Genomic DNA, 26,877 nt, shown 5'->3' on the forward strand with positions numbered 1-26,877 from the left:
CTGGTTTGGACTTGCCTCTCAACCTCTCTAGGTTTGCTGCTGGTGGTGGTGGTGGTTTTTGTGGTTGCTTTTGCTTTTGAGTTTTTAAAGTGTCACATGAAGAATTTGGACCAGATGATCTCCTGCAACCTCTTAAGACTCTACAAGGAGTTGACTTATTTTCTAGCATACAGCTAAGGTGCCATCCAGCCATAAATGTTCCTTGGAAACAGTTCCCCTCCCCATTAACAAATAAATAATTACTGCTTCCCCCTGAGAAATGAGAGTTTCGGATTGGCTGTATGTTTTATTGATGGAGATCCTGTGATGAATCAGCTGGAGGAGCCCGTGTCTGGCTGCTGAAGGACCCTCACCAGTGCTTGGAATCTTAATGAGTTCTGGCATCACAGTGCTATGCAGGGCACAGCATGCAAGAAGAGGTTGGGTGAAGAGGAGCCCGCTGCACCAGCAGACACATCAGCGATAGCCTTCTCCAGCAAGAGTAGTTTGTATTCAAATGTATTTCAACCACTGATACCCCTTGAGATACTTAGAACTCAAGGAGAAGGATTTAGGAAAGACTGTGAGCCCTTCCTGGCCTGTACACAAGCACTGACTTTGAGGCGCAGCCCATTCTTACCTCTGATACTGTCAGCAGTCAGCTGTAACATAGAGCGGGCTGAATGTAACTTCTCTTTTCTTTCTCTTTTGCACTGCAGGGCCTGGGTCGGTGAGAGGAATAAATGGATCCATCAGTCTGGCCGTACCACTGTGGCTGCTGGCAGCATCTCTGCTCTGCCTTCTCAGCAAATGTTAATAGAATAAAAATTTTAAAATAATTTAAAAAACACACAAAAATGCGTTACACAGGATACAGAGAGAGAGAGAGAGAGAGAGAGCAAGATGGGGGGAGACTGTTTATTTCACAACTTTGTGTGTTTATAAATGGAGGGGGAAATAAGAAAACGAAGAAGAAAATACATTTAAAACCATTTTAAGTCCATCAATAAAAATTTCAGTAAATCAGGGTGGGAAAAGTTCTACAAGGATATGTGTATATCGATGCAAATGTATTCTACATAAAGACTACATCATGCTAAGGACACCCGGATGTTGTAAAAATAAGACAAGTGAAGAAGTATCAGATGGATGTTAACCGCCCTCTACACACACACACACACACTTTATCCTTCCTTCATTCTTTTTCATCTGTGGGGAAAGAAAAACTAAGGTCTTGCCTTTGGTGTCTATATTTCCATCATCTTTTTATTCTGTTTTTCATTTGAGCTGACTTGTAGCCATTTCAGACTATCAGTGGAATCCATGCTGGAATCCGTGTTGAGCCTTTATCTGGCTTTCCTGCCTCCACTATCTCCCCAACTTTTAAGACCATTTCCTCCCCCTTCAGTGTGTTCTATCTCCTCCACATCCATCCCAGATACTCCGTTTTATTCCCTCCCCCGAACCCCCTGGCTGCTGCTTCTTTTCACAGCCCCCCCAGCACTAGTCATGCCGCAAATGCTAGGAAGTGCCATTTTAATTTTCTCCACTGTGCGTGCGTGCTCAAGCCTCTCGCTCTCACGTGGGTATACAAGTATGTGAGCGTGTGTGTCTCTCTCTAAAGCATGCCAAGGGAATGGTCCATGTGTACATAGACTCATTGTGCTGTAGATACTGTCCCGCATTGTAATTGTGAGACGCGGCTGTGACAAGTTGCTGGGGGACATGGTGGAGAAGAAGGCATGGAGCAGAGCCCCCCAGCACCCCCCCATGGCTGTCACATGACATCAGTGTGTATTCACACCAAGCTGTGCCCCTTTTAAGGGCAGAACCTCATATTCCTCCTAGTCTAATCATCAGAACCCAGTCGAGAGTCACTCAGAATATCACTGTAAATGAAAGTGCCTACTATTGATGGGGTGAGCAAACAGTAGAAAGAATCAGTGACGTCAATGAGGTGACCTAGGAGAGAAGGTTTCTGATTTCACTCTTGTTTCATGAGTCTGAGGAATTCATATATTTCCTGGCTTTTTGCAGGCTTGGACCTGCTTTGCTGCAGGAGTGAGTAGCATGTGTTGAGTAAATCCCAAGAAGCAGAAAGGTCTCCAAGTGTTAACTCCCAATGAAAGGATGATGAGCCACATGGAGATACTAAGCAGCTCTGTTTTGCCCCCTCCCTGAGCTTCACCTAACACTGCATTTGGCCCATGGATTCCCCTGAGCAGAGATTGTTTCCTATATGGAGAGTGAGCAAGGCACGAAAAGTAGACAGATGCCCACATCCCTACTCATCTTGCGGAGATGTGGGCAGAGCTCTGTACAGAGCATTGACCATAACAAGAAAGAATCCATTCCTTGTGCTCCTTTGCAGATTTTTGTCCTGATGTTGCAAGCTAATACTTTACTTGGTGGCTTGCACGATCTCCCTTCTGCCCCACTGGTAATGTTTGCAGTACCATTGTTCATACTGGTCCATCATTATCCTAGGCCAGGCCACTGGGATATATTCCACCTTCCCTGCTCACTTTTGGCTTCTAGTTCCTGAAAGATACTATGGGGGATATGATGTCTAAGTTTACATCAGCAAGAGTCATCTGAAATGTTAGTTCCTTAATCAAAAGATCTGGGAAACCTGTAATAATTTAGGCAGAAACTGTATGCATACCACAAAGTTTGGTATCACTGCAGCACCAGGATGTTCTTAGGAAAGGTTTGCAGAGAGAGCTGGCTGTAAATATCTTTGTCAGGAAACCAACCATTGCTTTCGCTTAGACTATAGGAGGCATTGGAAGTGGCTCAACTTATGAAAAGACAGAAGATTATTGCTGAGGTCATAACTGAATGTATTTCAGAAAAGCCAAATATGGTACCTCACCTAGTTTTGGAACCTGAAAAATAGCTGTCACATGTTATAAAACAGGAAACTTCCTAACTGCAAATAGAAAAAGGAAGAGAAAGAGAAAGGAAGGGAGGAAGGGAGAGGCAAAGACAGGAGACAGGAAAGAGGGAAGGAAAGAAATGGGAGGATTTGAAATTTCTGATAGAATTTATTAATTAAAGGCTCTTGGCAATGAGCCTTGTCTTTGAAGGTAATGATCTCTTTGATGAGCAACATTTTAAATCTGTTCTAGGGGATTCTATTGTTTGTTTTAGAAAGCTTATTACCAGGCTTCTTTTGTGATTTTGCAGCTTAGACATGAAACAGAAGGGCAAACAAATTGGGCTTGAGGATGGATAAGAGTATTTGTGGAAGATCCTGGCATAGGACAGAAATTCTTATCCAAGAAAGTAGCTACTAAAATATAGGGAAGGTGAGCCATATTCCTATCCAGCATCAATTTATTGACAATCGGAGATTTCTCTAACATTTTGGTCTTAGTACAGGAATATAAGTTTATCATCCTTGATGATAAATGTTCCCCATATATTGAAAAGCCAGTCACATCCCTAAGTGGAAGCTTAAGAGGAACTCACGCTAATTTAAAGTTATACAAGAAAAGAAAAGTAGTAGGAGTTCAGTTTAGTATCAGTTTCAGGAACAGATCCTTGTGGCATGTGACACATTTTAATCATATACCTAGATTTCTTATTGTCTCCACCCTATCATAAGGACAAGGTCTTGGTTTTATGGAAGGAGATTCTCCACTGAAAGGAATGTCTGCCTTGTCAGCACCATTTGTTCCCTGAGTTTTAATATAATGGAACATATATTAAACATAATTAAACATTTATTGAATATTGTGGTGTTTGCATATATCTCTGGCAGGATCTGGGAATTTAAAAACATTTGTCCTGGCTCCTGTTTCAGAGCAAACATTGGCCCCAGAAATCTCCTAGGTTTGAGAATGTCTCTAAGCAATGTGAAGAATGGAGAACATAGTTTGGAGGAAGGTCAGAAAAAAGGCAGGAGCCAGAGGACTGACACCAAGAAATTGAGTCTGAACGTGGGACTTCTTGGAATTTAGTTCATCATATTGCTATAAATCCCTTCAAGAATCTTATCCGTTGGTAGTCAAAACTTGAAACCCTGCACTGAAAAGAACCAACTGGTTGAAAACAATACCATGAGAGGAGCGAAATTCATCAATTAATCTGAATGACTAATATCTTTCATGTCCTTTGTATGCAAAACGACACTCCACCATTCTTAAAATCCTTAGATCTGACCTTCAGTTAACAAATGCAGAAATGACCTTGACCAAGGGCACTTCCTGAAGAATGAGAACTATCCTAGGTTTTACAACTGCAGAATTATATCCTCTGTGCAATCGTTCATCAGAAGGTGTTGCCTTGTTGGAGGAAAGTCTTACTTGTTTTGAGACATCAAATCCCTCTGCCCTTAAAAGAACTAAGGCTTAGGGAAAACATTGTGCTTTCTCATGGGGAAGAAATGTCCTATTGACCTTTGCCTTCTCTTCCAAGTCAGACAGACTTCTCCCTTGCCATGGGCATTTTTTACTACATATTCAGTCAACTGGGGCTATTCATAGAGACCTTGTAAAAGTACTCGTGATTTTCATGTTCTTGGGGAGAGAAACAAAAATCTGTTTCTCCTCCAAAAATGGACTTACCTCCTTTGCACACAAAAACTAAACTCCTCAGCATGAAATTATTTGAGTTATTACCTACCAAGTTGTTAGCTTCTTAACTACTCCAGAGTCACATTTTCCATCCCCAGGTTGGTTGTGGTTTGACTGTTTCTATTGACTTGTCTCCCAGAATCCCTCCTTTTGTTTTTTGCAGGCCTTGAATTATTTGTGGAAAAATAATATATATGTGTATGTATTTTTTTTAATCTTATCTTTACAGATGCTATATTTACAATATTGTATGTATTATAAGACAAATCTAGAATGATGGTTTAAACTTAAAAGGAAGAAAAGAACTGAATCTGGTCAAAAAAAGAGAGCTATGCTTCATTTAGAAAGATAGAGAGCCCCATTTTTTTTCCACTTTGTAATTATTTGTTTAAAAGGAATTTGTTTGTGGACCAAGTTCCATGGGATTAACCATGGCCTTATTTTTCTCTTCATCTTCATAACTTATTTGCCTGGATTTAGTCTTGGTCACCAATAACTATCGTTTTTTATAGAAATATAAGTGCAGTGCTATATCTGACCTATGAAAATTATTAATATTTTGAAGACAAATGTGAAACATACCACAAAAATAGTGAGATAGGACCCTAAATTAAGAAATGTAAATTCAGTTCAGGAAGCCTTCTTCTTTCTTACATACTTAAAATATTTCTCTTCCAAAGACTACATTTGCCCCAGTGATGTAAATTTTCCGTCATAGTTGACATTATATCTGTAAACATCTCACTAAATGCAAAATGGAGTTTACATTTATGTGCATACTAGCAGAAGAGAAGTAAACTATTCTCATTTGCATGTAGCTGTGTTGTCAAATGTGGCCAACTGAAATTCAAGAGAGAATTTGTTTTCACGCAGCAACGTACATCACTTTCCTCTTGGCAAGGAAGCTGGTGTTAACGTTAGGTTTAGGTTTAACATTTACACCAGTGCAAATGTTTATGGATATTATGGAAAACTTATTTTAAAATCTTGATTTCCTTTCAGTGCATTTACATACTGTGTGCTGATTAATAAATTAGGCACCAATCATGTGTAAATCAATGTAAATCACTAGTTTATGTACATAATATAAACGATGTAAACTTCATTTTTCATGCAGTGCCCAAGTTCAGCTAAATCTGTGAATCTTAAAGAAAAAAAATCAAATAAAAATAAATAAAAACTGAAGCATTTCACAGGTCAGAATGGGAAGGAGGATGACTAATGTCCCAAACAAGAAGGTTGCCTCAGCGAAAGGAAGTAGACCCACAGGAACTATTAAAGGTTCACATCCTGCTCAAGCCTCAGGAAGCCACCTCTTTGTTCCTACAGGAACTAAGTGGAGTTTCCCCCAACTGCAGCCATAGTTGTCTCACCTGACCCCAAAGCAAGGGAAATGAGGAAATAAAGAGGAAGGAGTTTTAAGGGCTCATGTGTCTGTTGCATTGATTCCCAGTGTCTTCTTGTTACTTCTTACCGATCATCTAAGATGGCTTCTTTAAATAAGTCCAAGTCACCCACAGCGTGGTGAGCAAAATATTACTGTTTTTATTTCTCATCGAGCAAAGACATTGGGAAATCTTCTTTGCCATCTTGATTCTAAGAAATCGTGGGATATGAGAAATATGTTCTATCCTTGAGAAACATCTTGCCAAGTTACCCTAGGAAATAACTACTTTTACTTAATCTAATAGACCTACCTATTCTGAAGGGTCTTTCTGAAGGGTCTGATGTGTTTAAGAGAGAGAGAGAGAGAGTTTCTACAATTTGAGCAACCACAAAAAGTCATCAAAGAGATGACTTTGGGGATCACATGAACTTTCTGCATGGACAGTTATAGAAAGAAATTTAGGTCAAATTAACATTACACTTAAACATTACACTCCTCTACCCAAGATAAATGGCAACTTTAAGGTCAAGCAGAAAGTTAAAAGAATTGGACTGTAGCCTTGGGTCTGGCCACAAACAAGCTTAGGTGACCTCAAGCAAGCCATTTTGCCTTCCTGAGACTTGGTGTTCTCATCCCGAAAGTAAGGAATTTGGATGACATCTCTAAGACCTCTGTCATCTCTAAACTCTGATCCTGAATAAGAATTTAATAATCATATAAGAATTTAATAATCATTCAGCTGATTATTCCAAGCAGCTGTGTATCACCTCCACGTAGGCCTCTATACCAGCTTCCTTTCTCAGAACCATCATTCCATCATCTCCATTTCAAAAGCCAAACCTTCTAGAATACAGGGTCCCTGGACTGGTTCTAAAATTCTCCTCTGATCAAAACTTCTTAGCAATGTAGAGAAAGGACACATCCAGATTATACTGAAGGCACTGAAATAGCTGGAGTTGTTTCCTTATAATATATAATCTAACGTTTGAATTCTCTTCTAATAACCTTTCAGAGGAAGGAAAATAACCAGATTGAGTGTTATGCGTGGAACAAGTGAGGATGTTGTGCATATGACAGGAAACGTCAGTTTTTTTTCTCATCCTGGGCCAAGTGCCTCATTACAGTAAATGTGTGTCGTTGAAAACTTTTTGCTTGTGCTGATGGTAGTAAGCATGTGGTCTCAGGCAGGTTTAAAAGGCTGTTCTGTGAGAAACAGGCAAGACAATACATTTTGTTTTTGGAAGGAATTTCTTATGGCAAAAGTTTTCCCTAAACTTGACTTTATAGCCTATGAAGTCAAGCAAGAAGATGGAGAGAAAATAAGCCTCATTTTTAAAAAGTACAAGTCGATACCATTTAAAGATGACAAGTTGAAAATAGGACAAAAATAAACACACTTGAGGAGGTTACAGAATTGAATATAGTAAGAGTTGTTGTGAAGGCCAGAATCAAATGTGCAAGTTCTCTGTTAAGGTTCTCTGAGAAGAAGGCATACAGAAATGATGTTTCTCAGGCGGTTAATGAGGAATTGCTTTCTTGTGCCATGTTCTGGATGGATTCAGCACAAGCCCACTTGTTTTAACCCATCAAAGTGTAGCCCCACACTATCCTGGAGGCTCAACTTAGCATCTGTCCAATGGTAGCTTTTCATTCATTGCCTAGGAGAACAGAAAGACTCTGAGTCTCTTATGTACTGAGGACCAGGGATTATCCATGACTTCCCAGCATTAATATCACTTGATGTAGATGAGGGTATGTGATGTGCTTAGACTACTTAGGAAGCTTTTTTAAAATGGATGAATGGCCTGCCCATAGGACAACTCCCCATTTCCATGGTTGTTTCAGAGGTGTCTATTTGAGTGGTGCTCCTGGATCTACTCTTACAGCTACATTCTTCTCTGCACAAGCCTTCTCTATGTAAAGCCAGGCACAGAGTAAAAATCTGCTTCTTGCAAAATGAAGAAAATATACGAAACTGTTAGCTTCATGGCACGTGGCAGTAATTCTAAGCTATCTGTAGCCTTTTCTGGACCCACTTCCCTAAGTCTTTGCTCTTCACCAGAGAATGTAAATGGTTCATCCTGGTGATTATGGCCAGGTCCTGCTCCCTAAGTATTCACTGGGATTGGGGAAGGTTAAAGGGAAAAAAAATGTAGGGGGAGAGAAGCACGGGACAAAACCTCCACCTTCTCTCCCCCCACACTCCTCCACCCCTTCCTTCTCACTGCTCTACTGAAGGGTGTATAAATCCTGCTCTTGGTTAGAATTCTCCTTATTAACAATGTTATATACATATAAATATATATATATATATATAAATATATTCCTTTTTTTCAGCCCTGTAGACATAAACAGAAATTTTCCTTGATGATACAAACACATGGCCATTTTTTATTTGGGCTTTTTGTTGTTCAAAGTTTATTTTTGTTTATTGGATGGATTTTTTCCCTGGATACTAGCTCTGTGAAGGAAAATAAAAAGCGCAGTGTGTGTAAAAAAAAAAAAAATTAAAATTAAAAAAAGCTTTTTTTTCCTTTCTTTTAAAATGTATTTAAATTCTGTTTCTCTCTTCTGTTACTTTACACGTATGAATGCTCTGCTCTTCTGTGATCTTAAAGCAAAATGAAATAAACGTGAAAAGGAGATGTGTCTTCATTGAACTGAGTCAGTGATCTTGTGGTTGACTGCACTGCCCCTTGGAGGTTTTCATGAATAAGACAGGAAATGAAGCCAATGATGGTGCAAGTCATGTGAGGAAGGGGTGGACAAAATACTGAAGAATCACTGGAAGGCTATCAAATCTCTTTTATCACAGATAGGAATGTGGTATTTACAAAAATTGTCCTCATCTAAGCAAAGAGATTCTCTGCGGGTTTCTCTTTCTCCCTTAAGGGATCATAAGAATGAATATAAATTACCATTGGGAAGCTACAGACAAAGCATTAAGAAGTTCCAGATTGTTAGATTTGAAAGAGATCTTAGGACATGGTCCCCAAAAACCATTAGGGAGTTTATATTCTTTCTTTAAAGTCTCCATAGCAGGGGGTATCTTTAAGGATTCACTTTAATAAGATCCTACCTGATAACAGTGGAAGGCATAAAATTACTTTTAAAGTCACCTATCTTTTTCTACTTATGAAAAAGAAAGTTTGTTTTCTATTCCTACTGAGAGCTATTCCCTTCACAAAATGCTTCCAAATCTCCATAGAATTCCTATAGCATTGCACAGGACAGACAGGAGATGGCAAGAGAAAATGTGAAATAAGCAATCCACAATCCAAAGAGGTGAGATTGGCTAATTGTATACATGGGGAAGGTGATGGGGAGGGTCTGAAGTTTGACTCTTAGTAGGCAAAATAGGTCAGAAAAAACAAGAATCAGGGCGGGTGGCTGGGGAGAGGGTGAGTAAGCATTAGTGATCAGCTTCAATAATCAGCAACGGGTCTCAGACAGAAACAAAACCCCTGCAACCCCTCTGTTTTAAAGAGACAGTTTAAGGGCCTAATCTCCCCAAATTTGAATTTTATATAAAATTATTTTTTTAATAAACTTAAAACAATTTTTAGCGTTTATTTTTTGAGAAAGACAGAGAGGGAGGGAGGGAGGGGCAGAGAGAGAGAGGGAGACACAGAATCCGAAGCAGGCTCCAGGCTCTGAGCTGTCAGCACAGAGCCCGATGTGGGGCTTGAACCCACGGACCACAAGATCATGACCTGAACCAAAGTTGGACACATAACCAACGGAGCCACCCAGGCACCACTGATTTTATGTAAAACTCTAAAAATGCCCTTCTTCAATGAGTTTGCCAAACTCGAAGTTAAAGACACAGTTCTCAAACAAAATAGCTCTCACATCAGATGCGAGCCACAAGTTCAGGGACCTCAAGCCACCTTTATTTCTGATCAGCTCGCCTCAAATTCAGTTCCCACTATCCTCTTGTATTTAATAATTTCTAGAATGACACAGAACTCAGGGAAGTATTACCTTTATGATTACAGTTTTATCATAGCAAAAGGATGTAAATTGGAACCAGCCAATAGGAGAGACACTTCAGGCAAAGTCTGAGAGAATCCCAAACGTGAAGTTTCTTTTGTCCTCTCCCCTCTGGAATCAGGACACGTTACCCTCCCAGCATACTGATGTGTGACAATGCCCAGAGTGTGGCCAACCAGATAAGCTCATCCAAGCTTTGGTGCACAGAGTTTTTATTAGAGCTTCATTACTTAGGCACGATTGATTGAATTATTGTATGAACAGCCAAACTCCATCTCCAGGACCCCTCTCTTGCCAGGAGGTCAGACTGATGTCACGACCACAAGACTCAAAGCCCCTGTACTCTAACTACAGGACTGGTCTTTGTGGCATGGCCAGCCCCCATCCCTCATTGGCATAAACTGTCTAGGGGCCCATCATAATTTACCTCATTAGCATGAAATATCAGGTGTGGCTCCAGGGACCCAACATGAATAACAAAGAAACTCTCCTACCACTTGGAAAATTTTAAGGAACTAAAGGTTACCTCTCAGGAACCTGGGGCAAAGGATAGCCAGTCTTTATCATATGCCTCCCAATTCCAATCTTATAAAAAAAACTATTTGGAGTCTTTAATAGCATTGTCCTTAACTGGCTTGAGATTTTATTTCCTTTTAGCCACGAAAGCTACAGGGTTAGAAAGTTAATACCACCTGGAGGCTTTGCCTTCTGAGTGCTTCAGAAGAAATTCTTTGTTGTATACCCCATTTTCTACTCCCTTTATATCCATTTATTTAAAAACATGTTCAAAGCAACACCTGAGAGCTGGGAAGAAGGTGAGTCTGTGAATCTAAACTCCTTTTTTTTTTAATTATTTTATTTATTTTTTTTTTAATTTATTTTAGGGAGCGAGAGAAGCACCAGCAGGGGAAATGGGCAGAGGGAGAGAGGAGAGAGAATCTTAAGCAGGCTCCACACTCAGCATGGAGCCCAACACAGGGCTTGATCCCATGACCCTGGGATCATGACCTGAGCTGAAATCAAGAGTGGGATGCTCAACCGACTTGAGCCACCCAGGTTAACCTCTTAATTAAAGGGCCATGACTTTTTCAGCCTTGTGATCTTTTCAGACCTAGCACAGTGAAAGGCTGATAATTTATCAACATTTGTCAAAATAGAATTGAATTATGTTCAATGCAAATAACAATACACTACATGTGGGATTTTTTTCTACCAATCACTGTAATCTCATGACACTGGTGGAAGATTTCTAAACTCAAGTCTATGGAACAAAAGGCAGAACCCTCCCACACACACACACACACACACACACACAATTGTTACACAAACATGGAACACTTGGCTGCCTGTAAGCCCAAGACTGGAGAATTAAGGGTCTTCAGTATGAAGAGGAAAAGGCCCTTTCTCCACTCTCCCTGCTAACTTACTCTCTTCTACTCCCTGGACTGGCACATTGGGGTAGACTTTCATTAGTCAGCTCTACTTCCTGGCCCCAAAATCTCAAACTGTTGAGGATCTTTAGCAAACCTTGGGAACTGTGTTTGAGAACACTGGAGAGGGGAAGTATTCTAACTTAGTCACTTCTTACAGACCCAAACATTCTCAATGAGAAGGTGCTGGGTGACTTCTCAAGGGCTTTTAAAACAAGACAATTTGTAGTATAAGGTAGTGTGAAATTGGGACTGGCCATGTTATCTTTACTTTGTGTCATTCTACCTGCTCACCCTGCCTGCCCCTGTCTGGCCTCCCAGATCCAATTAGAGACATACTGGTCCAAAGAACTTCCACCTCCAGTCTGTCTGCATGGAGAGGATGCTCCTAACAGTGCAAGCAAACACCAGAAATGGACCTGTCAGCAGAAAGAGTCAGGATCCCTGGAAAAAAGAAAGACAAGACAAAACTTTCAGGACACCAGAGAAGAGCCCTACCAGGTCTTCTTGCCCAAGCACACTTCTCACAGAATTTCCTAGGAAGTGTTAGAATTACAAAGAAATGCAAAAACCTCAACAGTTAAGGATTTAAAAGAACAAATGGAATGCAAAAACTAGCAGTCTCTACCAAGCCAGGAAATAGCTAACCATATCAGAGATAATAAATCAATGGTAAAACTCCTAGCGCTGTTTCAAAAGTAAAGATTTACCCAATGTACATTCTTGAATTGTTTTTGTAGGATTAAAATCGTGACACATAGGGTTAATAAGTTAACACTAGCAAAAAATTTAAACCTTATTTTTTTCAGAGAACAGTTTCTCCCTCATCAGCTATTGGGTCTTCAAACACTACTAACAAATATACACTAGCTGTTTTTTTTTTTTTAAAGATTTTATTTATTTTTTTTGGGACAGAGAGAGACAGAGCATGAACGGGGGAGGGGCAGAGAGAGAGGGAGACACAGAATCGGAAACAGGCTCCAGGCTCCGAGCCATCAGCCCAGAGCCTGACGCGGGGCTCGAACTCACGGACCGCGAGATCGTGACCTGGCTGAAGTCGGACGCTTAACCGACTGCGCCACCCAGGCGCCCCTACACTAGCTGTTTTAACAGAAGCCTGGACTCAAGGTCAACTGAAATGATTCCAGCCTATGAACAAGCTAAACCCTGTATTTCTTACCAGAGATAATAAGCCCCAAACCCCATCCCATTTATAAGGGTTCTTGGAGCATGCCCATAGCCCCTTCTCATCTGGCAGTTATCTCTGCTTCATCATACTGTGAAAGTCTCTTCCTGAGGAGGAGCCCAAGCTTCATTAACACCACATAGGGTGCTCTTGCAGGCAAGCTTTCCAAATATGCCTGCCTTTATACAAGATGACAAAACTCTCCTTTCTGGGTACCGCATATGAAACCCTAAATAAAAAGAATCTACTCACCTTGCTCGGGGAGTCACCACTTTGGAAGTTCTTCTTCACCATCTCCTTATTTGACGCAAATAAAGATTACTCTGTGTGATAACTCCCCCTGGTGTAGTGTCTACGTGTAATCAATAAGGAGTGAACTCTGGTTACAGACCCTGATCAGAAACTCAGGAATGGGGAAGGACACTGGTCACGTCAAGAGAAATGGTGTGGTTATGGCCCCATGAAGCTCCAGCTAAAGAATCTTTAGAAGATCCCAGGCAGTTGTCGGTGGACCCTCTCCACCCCATCCACAGGCCTCTACTGCAATAACATTTTGATTCCAAATCCCTGGATTTTAAATAAACCTCTCTGTCCTTTTAGTCTTTCCTGGGTCCTAGATAATTAGTGTAACTTGCATTGCTGAGTTTTTGCCTTATTCTTAATATGTGAACTCCCAGGCTCTATATCATCAGCAAGTCTTGAGATGGAAAAGCCTTTAAGTAGCATCAATTCACCCAGATACATAAATACTTCAGTAAATTCTGAAAGAAAGAAGAAAACAAAACCTCCCAGAACCAAGAGGACTCACCAAAGAAAGGATTGGGAGCACCTGAATGGAGACACTTCCTACTCGCAAGACAGTTGGGTTGTGTATTTGAAAAAGCTCTTAAGAAACATGTTCCTCAGGTCTGGCTGACCCTTCCCTTCTTTGCCTCTCAGCAGCCTGGCCCATCTACACTGCCCTGGACCAATTTAGCCAGGCCTAAAGGCTTATGTAGCCCAGCCAGAAAGAAATGAGCCCAGAGGAGGCCTGGGTCATGCCAATTAAATACACATAGGCATACACATATACATTTCTCTGCCCTATGCTCACATACCATGTAGACACATTCTAGGACCTAAAGAATCTGTCTCAGGGCATGCATGACCAGTGGCAAAATGTGGAAAGATGCACAGCTCTCCCTCTGCATCTATTAAACCTTTGTTTTACAAACTCTATATTTCAATTAAAAAAAAAAAAAAGCCTGCCTTAGGCTTTCTTTTGTTCTGGAAGGATCATATCCTTATACCTAAGTAGCAATATTTTGGTACTTTCCCTTCTTTAATACTAATTTGTGATAAAATAATGGTACTTCCAGGAAGACAAGATATTTGGATATTAACTACTTGGACTAGCAAGGACCCCAATTACCTAATTCTGCCTCACATTCTAAATTAATATTGAGAAGAAACAAGAGATGAAAACACAGTAGTTTCCCGTTGTGGTTAGCGTTAAGGACGCAGGCCTGCAGCCTGCAGCTGCTGCAAAGGGTCACATTAGATCTTAATTGTAATGAACTGAGCTGCTCTCTCTCTCTCTCTCTCTCTCTTTTCCTGTGTAAAGCACTGTAAATAGGCAATAGGGTCTTCATCTTCCCAAAAGCCCTTTGAAAATAAGAATAGAGCAGAGGTTAAAACAAAAATTCCTGGTGGATACAGTCACCGTTTTCATTAACATTTTAAATGGTTATTTTTAATGGTACATTTAACTAAAGCTAACTTATCCATGGGAAGAGAATGTGGCCATTAAGATTGGCATCTGTTGAACAAACTGAGGCCCATGTTCGGTGATGCATGATTATAACACCAGGAATATTACATGCTAACAGCAGACTCATTAGCATTAATTGCTGCATTTTGTCTCACTTAAAACCTCCTGTATATATAGCATTTGCTAAATACGTTATTCTTCTCGAAATAAATATGCCCTAAAATATTATCACATAAATAACAAGGAAGCTAATTCAAAATCAGCATGGGCAATGTAATGATGAGAAGAAAGGAGAGCTAACGATACCTCTGTGACCTGACACTGATGACATGGCCTGACAAGGTCAACCTGCAAAGGGTTCACATAGAGGGATACAGCAACTGCAAATATAAGGTCACTACTCACTATTTAACAAATTGTTCAATGGTAGTGGTGGAAAAATCCTCTAGAGTGGTGTGAATACACAGATGCCAAGGTTTGTGCATTCATTCATTCACTTGTTCATTCACAAATCTCCATGAAGAGACTAGTGTGAGCCAGGCACCTGTGTAATTATTCACCTGTTCCCTGAGGGCAAGCTCCTGTCCTCTGAAGTCTATGTCTAGCTGGGAAGACAGACTTTGTTCTTTGTTTTTCTTGTTTTGTTTTCTTTTGTTTTGTTTTAGGATCTTATTTTTAAGTAATCTCTACACGCAGCGTGGGGCTCGAACCCACAACCCCAAGATTAAAAGTTGCATGCTCTACCAACTGAGCCAGCCGGGTTCCCCCAGGGAGACAGACATTTAACAAAGATTTATAAGTCAATCCTTTCATGATACAAATAAAATATTTTAATAACCCTTTCACTGTCTTGCCATTTGGTCAAACAGACTATGTATGCCTAGATCTGTGTCTAGGTGAAATTGGGATCACTAAAAATGGGGCTGTGAACACTCTTTATGAATGGAAGGGGTGACTTTTCAGAACTCTTGACCATATGCAATGTCCTAATTCCTCCTTTTCCTTTAAACTATTTGATTCTGAACTTACTTCTGTCAGAATATGTCACACACACACACACACACACACACACACTCGCACACCTGCCTCCATATCAATATTTCTTCAACTTTAAGCTTCACATCTGTCCTGCACCATTATCCCGTCTGGACTTTTCCCCATTTATGATCTATCACTGAAAAACAAGTTTAGTGTTTTGGCTACACTCTTGTCAACGCACGATGCATTTATTCATCCATTACCCAGATATTTGTGGGTCCTGACTATTTGCCGGGCTCTGTGCGAGGAGCCGGGATGCCCTTGCAAGTGAAGATGAATGCTGTATTTTGATCCTTACCTCTACCTGCTTACTCAAGCTTCAAGTTGAGAAGAATATTTTGAGTGAAGTGAAATTGTGGCAGCACATCAGCATTGCACATTGAAAGATGGCTGTGACACTTGTGTGTGTGATTGTCAAGGGCTTGCTTTCACAGAGATGAGATGATGGGAATACATGAACGCTGTGCAGAGGTGCACACCACTGAAGGCTGGTGTGGGAAAAGGAGGAAGAAAAGAGAGAACCTCCTGAAGAATAAGTAGTCATTAGCACAAAAGAATATCACAAAGATTATTCAGGTAGCCCAGATCAGAAGTAGGGCTGAACTCCATTTGGAGGTTAAGGTCGTGTGGGAAAGGGCAAGAGAAAGACTTTATAGAAATAAACTATTTTTTAAGTGTTTATTTATTTTTGAGAGAAAGAGAGAGAGTGGGGCGGAGGGGCAGAGAGAGAGAGACACACACAGAATCCAAAGCAGGCTCCAGGCTCTGAGCTGTCAGCACAGAGCCCGATATGGGACTCAAACCCGTGAACTGTGAGATCATGACCTGAGCTGAGGTTTGGATGCCCAACCAACTGAGCCACCCAGGTGCCCTAGAAATAAACTATTGATGATGAGGATAAACTATTTTCAAGTCCTCAAATTTTATATGTACTATTTTTGCTAACCTTTACATGAATTTGTATGATTGTTAATATTATGAGTCCCATTTTACATAGGAAGAAACTGAATCTTTCAAAGTTAAATGATGGCCCGAAGAAAGTAAAGAGACTGGAATCTAAATTCAGATCTCTATGTTTCCACAGGCTTTGCTCTTAACCACTGTACTACCTTCTAGTGCAAAGAACCACCTGTCCAAAGATGTACCATCAAAATATTACAATAAAGCACCACATAATAATGCATGCAGTAATAGTGGTGAAGAACTAACAGTACATGTTTCATAGATAAGGTAACTGGGCTTCAAAAAATTAGCTGCCTGTCTCAGGGTCACACATCCAGCTGAAGAGTGGGGCCCCAGAACCCCATTTCTGGGCCTTTTTGGTCTAACGTTACGGTAGTTTCCACCACAGATCTCTTTCTTTGTGGAACCCAAAAAAGAACGCTCAGTTGTCAGCTTCAGTAGCCCATGTGAATATGCTGGGAGAGGGTTATGGGCTGAATTGTATCCCCTCAAAATTCACAGTTGAGGCTCTAAGCCCCTAGTGCTTTAGAATGTGACTGAATAGGGAGATGGAGCCTACAAAGACATACTCAAGGTTAAACAAGGTCATAAAGGTGGGGCCCTGATCCAGTATGACCGGCATCCTTATAAGAAGGGGAAAAGACACCAGGAAGGGTTTTATACAGAGACAAGACCATGTGAGGACACAGCAAGAAGGTGGCTGTAATATTGTAATTTATTAGAACATGTATTTTCTCATTCAGATGACTAAAATATATTTCTCATACATACATATTTGGTCTTTGCTCATGGTTCTTGGCTCACAGCTCTCAAAGCCCTTGGAATTTACTGAGTAAATATCTTTTGTCATAACATTCAGTTTCTTGTCCTCCTTTCCTAAAATGGCTTCAGGGCCATAAAGGTGAAATGGGTGTCTCGTTATTCATAACTAGTCTCTTCACACCACAACTGGGTTTATTTTAATAAGGTAATTTGGAGAGCGCCTAAGGAGGGGACTGGTTGCCAGAGTGGGGTATCAATTGGTCACATCCCCTGATTTCTGGGTATGGGAGAAGGGCTGAAGGTTGAATTGATCACCAAGGGCCAGTGATTTAATCAATTATGCCTATGTAATGAGGCCTCCACAAAAACCCTAAAGGCCTGGGTTCAGAAAGATTTTGGGTTGGTGAACATACGGAGATTTGTGCTCTCTGAGAGAGCATGAAAAAGCTCTGTGCCCTTTCTCCACACCTTGCCCCATGCATCTCCCATCTGGCTGTTCCTGAGTTAAGTCCTTTTATAATAAATGGATGATCTAGTAAGTAAAATGTTTCTCCGGGTTCTGTGAGCTGATCTAGCAAATTAATTGAACCCAAGGTTGGGAGGAGTCGTAGGAACTTCGGATCTGTAGCTTGTTGCTCAGAAGCATCAGTAAAAACCTGGGCTCGTGATTGGCACCTGAAAAGGAGAGGCAGTCTGTGGACCTGTGCCTTTAACCTGTGGGATCTTGACACTATCTCCAGGTAGATCATGTCGGAATTGAATTGAATTGTAAGACTTCCAGCTGGTGTCCAAGAATTGCTTGTTGGTATGGGAATGCTCTCCTCTCCCTCTCTCTCTCTCTCTCTCTCTCTCTCACACACACACACACACACACACACACACACACATTGGAAACTGGGCATCACACTCCCATTTAGAGGTCATTTGTGAGACAAAAAGAGAGAGCTCAGGAGAAATCAACTTTGCCAGCATCTTGATCTTGTACCTACAGCCTCTAGAACTGTGAGAAAATTAATTTCTGTTAATTGAGCCACAAGTGTGTGCTGTTTTATAGCAGTCCCAACACTGTAATACAGAGCAAATTCATTGGCCCGTATCAAGTTTTGCTAAATGTTTTTACTTTTCAAACTTAGGGTGAAGTTAGTATATAGGGACATGTATTTCTACTTTCACTCCACATCTAAAGGCAAACCACTGAGTCCCATAAAGTAGTAAATCTTGTGGGTAGGGGTGAAAAAAATAGATGTGTGTATGTATGTGGGAGGGGAAGGTATTATACGTAAAAGGTAAAGATTTTAGAGAGAGAGAGACAGAGAGAGAGAGAAAATAGAAAATAGAAATACATACAACAGAAAATACATTTAGAGGGGTGCCTGGGTGGCTCAGTCGGTTGAGCGTCTGACTTCGGCTCAGGTCATGATCTCGCAGTTCGTGAGTTTGAGCCCCACTCTGTGCTGACAGTTCGGAGCCTGGAGCCTGCTTCAAATTCTGTGTCTCCCTCTCTCTCTGCCCTTTCCCCACTCATGCTCTGTCTCTCTCTGTCTCTCAAAAATGAATAAACATTGAAAAAAATAAAAAAGAAAAAGAAAATACAGTTAGAGAGTTTCCCACCCCACTCTGCAGTATAGATTCAGGGGTTCATCTGAATTCTCTGTCATGAGCTCTCTTTAGGGCACAGATGTGGAGTGTGGAACTGAGACGCACTCACTGACCACTATAGGAGACTAACCTTTGCACAGGAAAACGAGGGTTTCCTTGGCTGAAACCCTCGTGGAGGAGCTTAAGAAAATGCACGAAACAGATCCAAGCAGAAAGAGATAATCAGAGTGAAAAGGAAACAGGAAATAAAATGTAAGTGCTTGAATGTTAGGGGATTAATTAAACAATTATTTAATGATTTGGAGATACAGCGTTAATTGGTTTTGAAAACCTGTGGCAAACATGCTTTTCCCCCAAGCATTGTTCCTCCCTGGCTCTGGGGAGCTTCCTCCGACTTTGCAAAACATGTCCACATACATTATCTTTTTAACCTCACAACAACGTATTGAGACAAGAAAAACGTAACTCTCCTTATTTGATAATAACCATGTTACAAAAAGATTTTGCATTTTGAGGAACCAATGTATTTTTCTCTTCTTATTACTATCTGAGTCATAGTCCATTAACCACAATGGGAAATGGTTTCTTTCCAAACTGCATTCTTTGAATATCCTTGGCAACTACCAGAATAAAAGTCAGACACCAAGGATGTCCACTAATCTGAGAGCTCCCTCTGAGTGACCCATCAGATGCTCATCCCCTCCATCCAATCACACAGATAGGCAACCACTCCTCATTGGCAAAATAAACTGTATTGGCCAAAACATTTTCATAAAACCATTTGTTGTGGTAAGTGAGCTTGGGCATTACTGCCCACGCCCATATGCATTGATTTATCTCCTGCCAAAACAGTTTTTATCATCTTGTCCAGGCTTTCTAAATGTGACCCCCCTCCTTCAAATTTGGAACAAGATTGGGTAGTGTTGGCAAAATAGTAGCTGAGACTGAGATATAGAAAATCCCTTTCAACCTTTTCACCGTTTGTACCCAGCTATAGCTAACGGAGACCTTGCAAAATCTCCCTGGCTTTTGTTCTTCTAGAGGTGAAAGAGATTAGGTCAGGAGCTACAAATGTGATTCAAAAGAACCCATTTTTGAGGCTATATGTTGCTGTTAGGCTTTGCTTTGTTTGTTTGTTGATGAGTAGGTGGCAGAAGCCTTTGTGAGAGTGTTTGTCACATACATTGGGATTCTGAGCAGCTCCTGGTCTGTTTCTCAAAGGACAAGCTAGCCCGCAGAGGTCAGTGGAGAGAGAGCCAGTGTAAAACTTGGATCAGATAAGGAAAGCAGATTCAGCTGATGGCCCCAGGCGAGGGGAAGGTAATCAGCCAGGGTTCTGTCAGACACTCGGAATGCATGGCATAATTGTTTCTGCCTCTAATGATCTAGTGATGTGGGAGACATGAGAATATTAAAACAAGACAGAAGAATGGAAACTCATTTCTAGCAGCTGCCAAACACAATGGGATGCAAAATAGGAGAGCGTATATTGAAATGTTCACAAGGTTCACTTCACCGAAATGAAACTTTACCTCTCGTGGATGTCGGATGTCAAATCCAACCCTCTCTTTCACGAATAAGTCCCCTCCCATTTCCCATCAAACTGTTGCTCTCTGCCTTCTTTCTGCATCCTTTGCTGTCACTGTATTCTCTCATCACTGTCATTTTGCCTCTCTTGCTTCTGAATTTCCTTCATTTCTCCTATTCCTTTCTCTCCTCTCCATTATCATGTCACAAACATGCTCTTATAGCTATTCTCCCCCTACTCTTTCTCTGTCTCTTTCTCTCTCTCCCTCTCTTTCTCTCTCTCTCTCACACACACACACACACACACACACGCGCGCGCGCGCGCGCGCGCGCGCGCGAGCACACACACTTCATTCATTAGTAATTAACCTGAGAACCACATCTACCCCCCAGCAGTTGAATGGAGCCGTAAAAATGCTCTCTTTGGAAAACACCCAGAAGTGATGCTGCGGGGGAGGGGGGGTGGGCGGTGGCTTGGGGGCCGCTGTGATGCCCGCACCCGCCGCGAGGGGGCAGAGGTGCGCGCTGGCGGGCGAGCGCGCCGGCAAAGCACATCTCCAGCGCTCAGAAGGCGGGATCGCAAGGTTGCTGGTTGGCTGTCACCCATCACAGCCACTGACAGCCCGTGTAAGGATTCTGCCCGCGTCCTGGGCGGGAGCGAAGGGGCGCGGCGAATAAGCAAGCAATTCCTGGTGAGTGCGGGAGGGTGAATTCCGCCTCCGGCTAGTACAGATACATCTTTTCCAGAAACAAAGGAGTGAGTCATGCTGCCTCTGATTAGGGAAGGAAAAGAGGCAAAGCTGGGCGAGCCCGCTGGGTCCCCTGCAGCCTTGCGTTTTCCCGACGCTCTGGCTCACTGCCCCCAGTCTTGGCCCCCGTGGTCTGCACAGCCCGGCACTGCACCCGCTCCCGCGCCCGCTCGCGATCATCCTAGTCCCCCTCCCCTGGGAGCTGGACCGGTCCCCCCTATCGCCAGATCTGGGGACATCTAAAAGGCAGAGTCTTTTGGTCACGTGGGGAACCGGCAATAATGGAGACGGCCCGCAGAGTGTGTGCTTGTTGCGGGAAGAAGGTTGATTTGCAGCTCAAAGGGTCAGCCCGGCGAGCAGCCCTCCCCTGCGGGTGCTACTGTACCAAGTGACAGTTTGGCGGACCCGGCGGCAGATGGCGGTAACGCTACCTGTCAACCTGCAACCTCCTCGTAGCTGGAATGGAGCTCTGCGAATGTTTGTCATAGGCCAGCTCCCTGGAGGCCCCAAGGAACACACCTACACACCGCGCGTGCGCACGCACAGTCAGGGTCCTGGTGTCCCCTAGGATCCACTCTTTCTAACATATTCCAGAATAGGGTGGAGAGGGATAATAACACTAATAAACGTTTATTGAGTGCTATGGGCCAGACATGTACTGTTTTTACATGATCAGTAGTAAAACAATAATAATAGCGATGTGCGAAAGTAATGTTGCTTGAGAAATTAACTGCCTGCAACCTACGCAGATCTGGTCAAGGAGACAAACAGGGATCGCCTACAAAAAACTTCTTTAGGGGTACTCCTGAACCCTTAGAATTGTGTATGATCCTAACGGAGGTGGGAGGGACCCCCCACCCCCAACTATGACAGAGGTAAGTTTACCTGCCAATCCTGATATATAAGAGCTGAACCATCATTTGTTTTGTTTTAGACAAGTTAAGAAATGCAATTTTTTTTAGCATACAAATATTTGTCACACAAACATTTATAGAAAGCTTCATAAGCTAAAAAGTGGACACCGTTGTTATCTCCACTCTATCTGAGGAAAATAAGACTTAGATACAATGCTTACAATCATATAACTAGCCAATGGTGGAGCCAAGGTTCAAATGCAAGTATGTGTGTGACTCCAGTTCAGAGGTCAACAAACTTTTTCTGGAAAGAGCCAAATAGTAAATCTACTTTAGGCTTTGTTGGCCGTATAGTCTCTGTTGCACCTACTCAACTCTATTATTGTATAAAGCAATACATAAATAAAAGAGCATATATGTGTCCAAATAAAACTTTATTTTTGAATAGCAAAGGGTGAAATTTTTGTAATTTCTACGTGTCACAAAATATTATTCTTTAAATTTTTTTCAACAAATTTAAAAATGTAAAAGCCATTCTTAGCTCACAGGCTGTAAAAAAAACAGGCAGAAAAAAAAAAAAAAAACTACATGCGAAGGACCAGATTTCACTTGTGGGTGATAGTTTGTCAACTCCTGCTTTAGTGTCTACACTAATCTGTACGCTTTGTAGGTACGCAGGTAGGTACTTCCTGCCTCTGGAGCTAAACTAGCCAGCCCTAGTAGAAAAAAAAATCAAAGACATTTTGCCTACTAATGTTTCAAGAAGCTTAAAAAACTATCCACTTCCTAAAGAGGTAGATCTTGAACACCAAGTCATGATTACATCAAGGTTATATTCCATGAGAGAGTATGATGTATTAGAAGATCAGTGGGCTTGACCTTAGAAAAATTGGCTTCAAATTCCAAACTGTGTGATTTTGAGCACATGACCTAGGTTGTCAGTGGTTCAGTGTCTTCATTTATTAATCACAGTGCTTACCTCAAAGGTTAACTATGGCATTAGATCAAGCAAAGCACGTAAAATATATAGCATAGACAGACAAATTCAGAATTTGGATGCCTAAAATTTATTCAATTTAGGGGACCCTACTTAAGAAAAAGAATACAAAATTTCTATTAAAGACTAACTGCTGAAAGTAAGCATTTATTTAGAATGAGAAAAAAAATCCCAACAAATATTGGAGCCTTAGAAATTCAGGTAGTTTTCTTATAATATTTCTCCAGGAAGTTTACCAAAAATGCTTACCTGCAAAATCATCCTGTTTATGACCTGGCTTTTCTTCCTCATCAAGGACATGCTAGAACTCCCAGCAACTCAGAGCATTCACAGGGGTCCATGCAAGTCAAGGGCCCTGAAGTTTAGTGTCACAGTGTGGCAGCAGAGTGGCAAAGTGGTAACACAGAGGGGAATTGATAAAATAAATACATATATTAAAGAAAATTGGAACTATGTTTCTTATTGTCAGAGAAGGGAGGGAGAAACATCAAAAAAAAAAAAAAAAGAAAAGAATGAACTCGATAGTGTGGGGTAAAATAAGAGGTATTAGTGCGAACTCATAATTTTTAATACAGACAAATACAAAGAGGTGATAGATAAATGACAGTAGATAAATATAGATGTCACTGGATGCACATATATGTGTGTGCACACATACATAATCTTAGTACTATCCACTAAGAACAGCAATAACCCAAAAGTAATGAGCACACTTAGTTCCCAGATCTTCTTTTTTAAAATATCTAACTTGGTTTATTTCCACCAAAAGAAACCAGGGTCCTTGGAAAAATAACTGATTCCAGGGCTGGGAAAAAGAAAGTATAAATAAGTCTGGAACATCTTATTGTGTCAAAAGTTTTAAAAAATAATAAAAAGCTCAAAGAATGAGAGAGAGAGAGATGTGAAAAGGACACAGAAGCAAGCTTAAAAGAGTTTAACTGGCCAAATCTGAGATAATTTAAACATTAAACTAAATCATGATAGCAATATTGGGCATCTGGGTGGCTCAGTCAGTTAAGCATCTGACTCTTGATTTTGGCTCAGGTCATGATCTCACAGTTGGTGAGATTTAGCCCCACGTGGGGCTCTGCACTGTCAGCATGGAGCCTGTTTGGGATTCTCTCTCTCTCCTTCTTCAGTCTCTCGCACTCTCTCTCTTTCTCTTAAATGAATAAATAAACATTTTTTAAAAATTAAAAAATAAATAAATCATAATAGCAATAGATTACAAATTGTTGAATAAGTGAATCCATATTGATATAAATAAGTGAATGAATGAATGGAAAGTTTAATGAAGGAGATATTTACACAGTTTCCGAATAACCCCCACCCACCCCACCCCACACACACACACACACACACACACTCACACACACACACACTCACGCAGTGAATGCTCGTTATTTACAGGGGAAAGAGAGAGAGATGCAGTGGAGAAGTCTAGAAGACACTACTTTAACCAAGGGATCAAAGTGAGCATCATAAGTAATGGGGCAAATCAAAATCATGGGCACCTGAGAGAACACAGTGAGGGAAGCACAGCATTACTTCTGAAATGAACTCTTCCAGATTGAAGGAAACTTGATGGGACATGACTACTAAATGCAACTCATGTTCTGAACTAAATCCTTTTCTATAAAAACCATCATCGGGATAATTGGTGAAATGATGAGTATCTGGAAACAGAATAGAAGTAAATTATCAATGTGAATTCCTAATTTTGATGATTGTTGTGACTTTTGGGGGGATTGGGGAATACAGTACACAATAAAGCACTCAGGGATGATGAAGCATTGTTCTCAAATGGCTCAGGAGGAAAAAAATATCTGTAATGAACTCTCACACTTTGTGGAAACTTAAAATTGTTTAAAAATTGAATATGCATATTAATCATTAAAAGAAAAGTAACAGGTTATAAATTACATAAGAATAAGCATTATACCTTATACGTCTTTTGAATCCTTCTTAGAAATTCATAAATCCAGACATATGTAGTAATTCAGTAAATACTGTCAAATGGAAATGTACTGAGTGAAATGGGCAGTGGGGTATTATTTCAAGTGTCAGACTACCACAAAGATTGGCTTTATTATTTTTTAAGGGTTAAGGAAACATTAATACAAAGCATACCGTCTGTACTATGCAGGCACACAGGTATAACAGAATCAGATGATGAAAGCAAATAAAACATACAACAAGATTAATGTATGTGTACTTAATTATAAAAGTAAACATTTTATTTCTTGGTAATCAGACATAGTAATAATCTGAGAAATACCCCTTTTATAATTATTTAAATCCCTAGAAAAATTTAGGCCTAGCCATAGAGTTGAAAAAAAAATGAGATCTGATATATGAATCAAAACGGTAGTGTAAAAAAATTAATATTCTTTTATACTATGTAGAAACCCCTGGAGTGCCTGGTGGCTCAGTCTCTCGGTTTTGGCTCAAGTCATGATCTCACAGTTCGTGAGATTGAGCCCTGCATCGGCTCTGTGTTGACAGCGAGAAGCCTGCTAGGGATTCTCTCTCTTCCTCTCTTTTTGCCCCTTCTCTGCTTGGTCTGTCTTTCTCAAAATAAATAAAAACTTAAAAAAAAAAAAAAAAGAAAACCCTAGCTATGTACTGTGCATTGCATATTTGTAGGTTATGGTTGTATCAGAGAAGCAGAACCACTGTGAATGATGCAGAATCATTTAGGAGTTACTTTAGGAGTAATTGTTATTACTCCCATGTATTCAATTATGTGCAGGGGCTAAGTAGTCTATATAAGTCCACCGCCTCTGGGTGTGCACTTGGGTTTGAGTCAGCAGGACCAGTAGTGAAGAAGGGATGGTGGATATTAAATGGGTGGACAAGGACAAGCTGGGACTCTTGCCTGTTTCTTATGGCCTACATGGAGTGACCTGCAGGATAAGCTGCTCTGTTTCACTTAGCTCAGGTTGCTGGCAGGAGCTGCTGGAGTTCTAGGATAACAAGGTGAGTCAGAAGATCAGCAACAACCTGAATGGACTGTAGCCATTCAGGAACATTTGGTTCCACACCCACCTTCAAAGCATAAAGATGGCTGGTGCTTCTCTTCTGCTTTCCAGATCTCATACACACTTCTCTGGTGGCCAGCCCTAGTCTGGAAGCAAAGGGAATTCTTAGAAATGTGGTTTCAGTTTAGCTAAGTAGACATAGCACAAAGTCACCACACGTATACAGGAATCTTTATGAATGTAGCGTAAAGGTCACTGTATTATGTAAGAGAACACAGTGTCCTTTGAATATTAAAAAATAAATTACAGGTCTATAGAACCCAATAATATCTTCTTGGATACTTATCAGATTACTTTGCCAATTTTGGGGCCATGGAAATTCAATAGGATCATGATCAGGAAGGAGGAAGGTCCTGTGGGTGATTCTAGAGCACAGATTCCAGAGGAGGTGATAGGTCACCTTGGATACAACCACATAGTCCAGACCTTTTTACAAAAATTAAGATAAAGGGATTCAGCAAGGTCCTAAAGGATAAATAAAAAAAAGCAGCTTCAGGAGTTACAAAAAAATAAATAAAGACGAGTAAAAATACCTATTCCCATCTGTTTGGCATAAGTGGCAATACAGAAAAGGACAGCCACCAACAGTGATGCTGGATGATACTTAACATGTTGAAAACTATACTTTCAATTCTGACCTTCCCAGCTTGCCTTTCCTCCAAATGTCTCTCTTTCTTTTTTAAAAAAATTTTCTAATGTTTATTTTTAAGAGAGACAGAGGGACAGAGAGAGAGAGAGAGAGAGAGAGGGCGAGGAGGGGAAGGGCAGAGAGGAAGGGAGACACAGAATCCGAAGCAGGCTCCAGGCTCTGTACCGTCAGCTCAGAGTACCTCGTGGGTCTCGAACTCACAAACCATGAGATAATGACCTGAAGCAAAGTCGACACTCAACTGACTGAGGCACCCAGGTGCCCCTCTATTTATTTCTTATTTAATTTTTTTTTCATTTTATTTATTTGAGAGACAGAGAGAGAGAGAGAGAGGGTGGGAGAGTGGGCAGAAAGATAGAGAGAGAGAGAGAGAGAGAGAGAGAGAATCTTAAG

At 41.0% G+C, this 26,877-nt stretch overlaps 1 protein-coding gene across 3 annotated transcripts in view; it reads left to right on the top strand.

Annotated features, from left to right (window-relative positions):
- The window catches only part of LSAMP (limbic system associated membrane protein), a 653,847-nt gene extending 645,241 nt beyond the window's left edge, over positions 1-8,606 (top strand). For all 3 annotated transcript variants that reach the window (XM_058731340.1, XM_058731341.1, XM_058731343.1), the window contains one exon: positions 699-8,606. In XM_058731340.1, the coding sequence (XP_058587323.1) occupies positions 699-796 (98 nt within the window). In that variant the 3' untranslated portion in view covers positions 797-8,606. The remainder of the gene's footprint in view (positions 1-698) is intronic.
- Positions 8,607-26,877: the final 18,271 nt, after the last annotated feature.

The sequence above is a fragment of the Neofelis nebulosa genome, chromosome 5 (assembly GCF_028018385.1).
Source record: "Neofelis nebulosa isolate mNeoNeb1 chromosome 5, mNeoNeb1.pri, whole genome shotgun sequence".
Classification (NCBI taxonomy): Eukaryota; Metazoa; Chordata; class Mammalia; order Carnivora; family Felidae; genus Neofelis; species Neofelis nebulosa.